This window comes from Neophocaena asiaeorientalis, unplaced genomic scaffold (genome assembly GCF_003031525.2).
Source record: "Neophocaena asiaeorientalis asiaeorientalis breed wild unplaced genomic scaffold, Neophocaena_asiaeorientalis_V1.1 scaffold469, whole genome shotgun sequence".
Taxonomy (NCBI): Eukaryota; Metazoa; Chordata; class Mammalia; order Artiodactyla; family Phocoenidae; genus Neophocaena; species Neophocaena asiaeorientalis.
Genome location: NW_020172691.1, coordinates 2,324,862 through 2,331,441, shown reverse-complemented (window position 1 = coordinate 2,331,441; position 6,580 = coordinate 2,324,862). Strand labels below are relative to the sequence as shown.

General features: G+C 59.7%; 1 protein-coding gene across 2 annotated transcripts in view; it reads left to right on the top strand.

The window, feature by feature from the left end:
* The first annotated feature begins 6 nt into the window (after window positions 1–6).
* Window positions 7–6,580, top strand: part of PALM (paralemmin) — a 25,138-nt gene continuing 18,564 nt past the window's right edge. For both annotated transcript variants that reach the window (XM_024739950.1, XM_024739949.1), the window contains exon 1: window positions 7–127. In XM_024739950.1, coding sequence (XP_024595718.1) covers window positions 123–127 — 5 coding nt within the window. In that variant the 5' untranslated portion in view covers window positions 7–122. The remainder of the gene's footprint in view (window positions 128–6,580) is intronic.

Here is a 6,580-nt window from a genome sequence, read left to right as displayed (position 1 = left end):
GCCGGTGCAGCCGCCCCCGCGCCGTTCTGCCCAGGCCGCCAGGCCTTAGCCCGCCGGCCCGCCGGCACTCCCCGCGCGCCCCCGCTGCCCGGCCTCGCGGACCCACGGACCTCGGCGGGGAGATGGAGTGAGTAACGCGCTCGGGCCGGGGGCGCCGGGGAGGCTGAGGCCCCCACTCCCGCCGCCACCGCGCGGGCAGGGAGGTGGCACGGGGCTTCCGGGATCCCCGCTCAGCCCGGGAGGGACTCGGGCTGGGTCGTGCCCGACCCAGGCCTCCCCACGATTCGGCCCCGGCGGCCCACGGGTTCCTGGGGACTCGGGCGGCAGCGGCCCGGGACGCGCGCGCGGGTGGGGAGGGGATGCGCTGTGTCTCCGCCCGTGCTCGGCCCGCGCCCCCGGGGCAGGCCCTCGTCCACTTGGGGCGATGGGGCGACCCTCCCCACTGCCCCGGCCGGCCGTGAGCTCACTCCCCCACCCCCAGCCTGAGCTCGCCGTGCCCTGCACCCTGGATGCGCACCGGCCGGTCCTCCCTCGCCTGGCTGCCCTCCGCAAGGGCCTCAAGTGCTGTCCGGAGCCCCTGCTAAGGCGGGGATCCACCCGCCCGAAGTCCCGGCTTGTAGGGGGCTTTTCTCCAGGCTTCCGGGTCTGGGATGTGTGTGAGACCAGAGGACCAGGTGCTTTCCAGCAGGGGAGCTTGGGTCTCATGTCTTCCTGGGGAAAGTGTCCCCCGAGGTGGGGCCCCAAATGATGTAGCCAAGAGCCCGCTGGCCCCCGTGCGAATGCGGTGGGCAGCCTGGGTCTGGGGGCTTGGGTGAGGAGCTGCCGGGCAGCCGGTCCTGCACCAGGAGGTGCCCGGTGAGTGTGCCTGGTCGCTTCCCACGCAGGTCCTTTCTTCCTGGCGTCAGGGCATCCCCCCACACCCCCACTCCCACAGGTGGATGCAGGGAGGTTGTGGGGTGCGTTTACGTGGGCAGGGGGCTGGGAAGGGGGTGTCTGGTGTCCCGCAGCCCACCTACCCTGTCCCAGGGCCAGCAGCTGCCCCACTGTGGGCCGGGTCCCCACCCTGCCTGGGGCCGGACATGGAGGTCCAGCCAGCCCACCCGGCCCGGCTCCTCTGCCCTTCCCACTGGGTGTGTTTTCTGAGCCTGCAACTTTCCTCCAGGGATTCACCCGTGACCCGCCACACCCTCAGCTGGGTGGGAGCCGCTGCCTCCTGCCTGCCCCCCTCCCAGGAAGGCGACACCCTATGTCCTCTGCTTTTGAAAACCCAGACAAAGGCCCAGCCCGGCCCCGGGAGCCCAGCCAGGGGCTCAGGGGAGCCGGGGCCCAGACCAGTCTGCTGCGTTCCCCTCACTTGTTTATCTGCTCTTGGGGCCCAAGGGGAGCCTGTGGGCCTGCCCACAGCAGGCCCTAGGCAGGGTGTGGCCCCAGGGAGGGGGCTGCCTGGGGGAGGAGGGGTGAAGAGGGAGGAAACGCCCACTCAGAGCAGAGGAGTGAGATATTCCGGATGGACCCCATTGTTTCATTTCCAGCCCCCCTTTCATTCTCGATGAGGTTATGGAGGCCCAGAGAGGGGCAGCCGCTGGCCCATGGTCACACAGCACACGGAGAGCCCCCGGGTGCTTGCTGCCCTGCCCCCAGGCCTTCTTGGTCATGGGTCAGATATGGTGCTGTGGGTCCACCGTTAGGCAGGTCACTGGCTTTTCTGGCTGCAGGCGTGGGACAGGACTTGGCGTTAACCGCTTAAATAGCCGTGCGAGATCTCCTGTCCCCACCTGGGTGACGATGGGTGCGGAGAGGCTCCATCTGGTGCCGCCCTACGTGAACACCTGCCCAGGCTCTCCGTCCTTCTCCACGAGGGCAGAGCAGGCTCCAGGCACGGAGGCAGCAGCCGCTAGGACGTAATCGTCCACCTCCTTCCGTTTCCATGGATTTTGCCATCACGGGAGATGGCGGCAGCTTATGGTGGTGCTGGAAAGTTTCTTTTAAAGAGACGTTTACGACTTTTGACAATTTTTCGTTAATTTAAGGATTAAACGAATTTTCATTGACTTAAGAATGAAAGGATTCTTACGAGGCAGGCCGTGTGGGCGCTGGGTGGTGCTCTGAAGGTGGGACAAGGGTGGGGCCTGGGTGGGGGATCCGGAGCTGGATGCATCGTGCTATGGGGAGGATTTGCTGTGTGGCCCAGGTGAGGGTGAGGTGCTTTTCTCCTCTGGGACCCTCAGGCCCCGGCTGGTAAAATAAAGATATTTTAGCTGGGAGCAGCCACCTCAGATGTCCAAACCCCTCTCCTGGGTGAGGGGAAGGCTCAGAACCCGGGACGGAGCAGGAGAGCAGAGTTGGGTCGGGACCTTCCCAGAGCCCTGACCGCCCTGAGGCCTGGACAGTTTCAAGGAGAACGTCTCCATTGGGTGCTAAGTGGGTTCTTAACGCTGCTTTCACACTTGCGAATCTCCCTTTAATGAGAAGCAGAACCAGTTAAAAGGCAGCAGTATCCAGTGATAATTGAGCTTAATGACAAGTTTTTATTTTCATCGTGTATCTTTTTTTTTTTTATGTTTTTACTCTGATGTGTGTGGCAGTGGCTTCTGGTTTTCTCAGTCTGGGTAAGGATGTAACTTTGTTTCCTTTGAAAACAAAGGGGTTGGATTTAAACAGTGAGTGGATTTGAAGGGAAGGGACAAGCAGCTGATACTAGAGGTGGTGGCAGGAATGCGGGAAGGTGGTCTGAGAAGTGCAGGTGTGATTTATTTACTTAACAGTCATTGAGCACTTGCAGTATACCAGGCCCTGTTCTGAGTGCTTTGTCCACGTGGACGTACTTGGTCCTTATAGCAGCCCTGTGAGGTGGGGAAACTGAGGCACAGAGAGGTGACAGGACATGCCTGAGGCCACACAGCCAGAAAGGGGTGATGTTGGCATTTGCCAGGGAAGGCTGGGGAGGGGGTCTTTGCACATTCCTGTATCCAGGGGCTGTGGGCTGTGGGGCTCCTAGGTATCCTGACATCGGCTTTTCAGCCTGGTTGGCTGGCTGGGCTACACAGAAGGTGGCCTTTGTTGTGTTCTGGGCTCCTGGGGCCATCTGCCCTTGCGTCCACCCCAGGGACCCCTTCTGTGACTGCTGACTTTGGAGTGGGGCATGGAGAGGGGGTTTCTCACCCCCCATGGGCCTCGGTCATACCACACCCCTTCTCTGGGCCTCACTTTTCTCATCTGGTGAATGGAGACACGAGCCCACCCAGGCCCCTCCTGGGTGGGGTGCAGCTAGGGGAGGGTGGGTGCTTTAGGGATTGAGCCCTGTAAGGACCACTCACAGCTCTGTCCCAGCCCCATGGGGAGGGCCCATCTTCAAGGGCTTCGGGTTTTGATGCAGGAAAATGGGTTGATTTTCTTAAAGAGTATCACGTCACCTTTTTCCAAGTCTGGGACCCTATTCCCTCCATCCTATCTCTACCCAGGAAGCCTGTCATCTGTTTTGGGTTTTTGTTTGTTTGTTTGGTTGGTTGGTTGGTTTTGTCCACAACGTACAGCTTGGAGGATCTTAGTTCCTCGACCAGGGATCAAACCTGGGGCCCAGCAGTGAAAGGGCCGAGTCCTAACCACTGTCCCACAAGGGAATTTCCTCCTCTGTTCATATAAGAAACACTCCCTGGGCTTCCCTGGTGGCGCAGTGGTTGAGGGTCCGCCTGCCGGTGCAGGGGACACAGGTTCGTGCCCCGGTCCGGGAAGATCCCACATGCCGCGGAGCGGCTGGACCCGTGAGCCATGGCCGCTGAGCCTGCGCGTCCGGAGCCTGTGCTCCGCAACGGGAGAGGCCGCAGCGGTGAGAGGCCCGCGTACTGCAAAAAAAAAAAAAAAGAAAGAAAAGAAACAGACCCTGCTGATCACCCTAGCCCTGTGCAGGATCAGAGGGGTCTGGGTCTGGAGGAGCCCATGGAGGGTCTTCTCTGAGGTGTGGGGAAGGTTTCCTGTCCATTCTGTCATGGACCTTTTCTGAGAAATATATTTAAGGGCTCACCCAGGCAGGCAGAAGGGTGTTCCTGGTGGAGAGACTGGTCTGTGCAAAGGACCAGAGGTGGGAAATGTGTTGGGAGAAGGCAGTGTTCTTTGGTTTGTGCTCTTGGGGCCAGGTCCTTCTGGGCCTACAGTGCCCAGCTGGGGAGCCCCAGGGAGCCATGGATGGTATCCGAGCAGGGGAGGAGTGAGGTTCTTACCCAGGCACCAGAAAGAGGTTCTGGCAGCAGACGGTCCAGAGCAGGGAGAAGCAAGTCAGACCTCAGCCTGGACAGGGACAGTGTGAGCATCTTGGGGAGAAAAGAGAGAGCCGGGGGAGGGGCGGCAGGACCTGATGTCTGGGTCGGCGTAGGCTGACTTCAGAACTTTGTGGTGGTCAGAGCTGCCCACAGGGACGGTGTCCTGGTCAGGGCAAGATGGCCCAGCCCCTGTATGTGCTGGGAGGCTAGAGTGCACCCTGGCCATGCTTCAGAGGGGTCTCCATGCGGCACGAGATGGCTGAGTGGGGGTCATGGTGCCTAAGGGGTGGAGAACTGGGCTGTGGCGTCTGTCTCGTGCCAGACAGGTTTCAAGCAGAAACTCAGGGCAAGTCAGAGCCCATCACTGGAACAGTCTGGACTGGGACAGGTACTGGGAGGCGAAGCCCAAGCCAATCCCCGTGGTGGGCAAGACACACAAGGACCAGAGTGAGGGCAGGCCTGGGAGCCCAGCCTGGGCGGTGGGGGGGAGGGCAGCTGGCTTGGCGGGAGGCTTCTAGTAACACTTGTCAGGGAGCGGGCAGGTGATGACCAGGTCAGTTTGTGTTCAGATCCTTCTGACCCTGGAGAGCCTCAGGGCATGGCTGGCAGGGCCTTACAATGCCCCGTGGGGTGGGCAGGACCCCAGCTCTGGCCCCAGTAAGGCCCTTGGTGAGAGGGCCAGCATTTCTGCTGTATCTATGTATATCTTTATTCTTACCAGCTTTTTTGAGATATCATTCACACACCACACAATTCACCTATTTAAAGTGTACAATTCAGTGTTTTTCAGTACATTCAGAGTTGTACAGCCATCACTGCTAATTCCAGAACGTTCCATCACCCCCAGAAAACCCCGTCCCCGTCAGCAGTCACTCCCCACCCCCTCCCCAGCCCCTGACAACCACGTATGCACTCTGTGTCTGTGGATCGGCCTGTTCTGGACATTTCCCATCAATGGAATCACACCCTGTGTGTCCCTCTGCGTCTGGCTTCTCTCACTGAGCATCGTGTCCTCAGGGTCCATCACGTTGTAGCGAGTGTCGGGGCTTCACCCCTTTTCAGGGCTGAGTGGTGCTCCCGTGTGTGGAGGGACCACATTGTGTTTATCCGTCATCCGTTGATGGGCATTTGGGTCGCTTTATATATTAATTTGTAAGTCACGTCCGAAGTGGTTGGGGCTTGTCCTCTGTCCTTTCTTGGATGTGAGGCGCCCAGATCCTGTTTTAGATAAATGTAAGATGTGACAGTGAGTTTCTTTAAAAAAAAGGAAGTGATCACAGTACAGATGGTCCCTGGGGGTGGCAGGAATGTGACAAGGGTGGGGAACCCTTAGGTGGGTTCCTCCACTGGAAATGGAAGGACCCTAATTGATGTGCTGGCCCAGTGGACGTTTATTGAGTACTTGCTGTGTACCAACTGCTGGGGACACGGCAGGGACAAAAAGAGACAGTCACTGTCATTGTGGAGAAATCAACAAAATAAGTTAAATGATTAGGTGTTTCCTGATGGTGATGGCTAGGGGGCGGTGTTGGGAGGTGCTGGGGTTAATTAGGGTCAGAGGAGGCCTGAGTGAGGAGGTGACATCTGAAGACAGGCCCGAGGGAGTCAGTGAACCCCTTGGAGACCTGGCAGAGAAGTGCCCCAGGCCGGGGGACAGGGTCAGTGCAAAGGCCCTGAGGTGGGATCGTGCCTGGAATGTTTGAGGTGGTGGGAGCAGCCGAGGGAGGGGTGGGAGGGACCTTGGGACTTTGGGGCTGGTCTCTGCTGCTGGATTTGCCTGAAGCCGGAGAAGGGCCCGCATTCATTCCCTGCTGCCCCATCCTGTTGTGAGGGCCCAGGGCAGGGTCCAGCTCACCCCTCCCCATCCCAGGTTAATAGGCAACAGATTTGCTCCCCTGGGTCTGGGACCTGCTCCAACCTTGGTCCCCACCATGGGGGTGGAGATGTCTCTCTGCCTTGAAGCTTCTAGAAAGCCCATGCCTCACGGGCTGTTCACCTCACCCATGACAGCAGTGTTCCCGGGGGCCCACTTGTGCTGAGCGCTGAGGGGCTTCGAGAAGGGGAATTCCTTCCTGATGAGGGGAGAGACCTAGGAAGGCTTCCTGAAAGAGGCAGCTGTGTTTGAGCTGAGACTGGAGGTGGAGGAGAGAAAGGGGAAGGCAGGGAACTGGCGAAGGGTGAGGGACGAACATAGGGGCTTGAACTGCGTGCTGAGAGGCTGAGGTTCACTCAGGGTGACAGGACTGCGGGAGGGTCTGGAGCGAGGAAGGTGCTGGCGCTTAGGAGGAACCCAGTCTGGGGCTGGGAACCAGCCTCCCCCCACT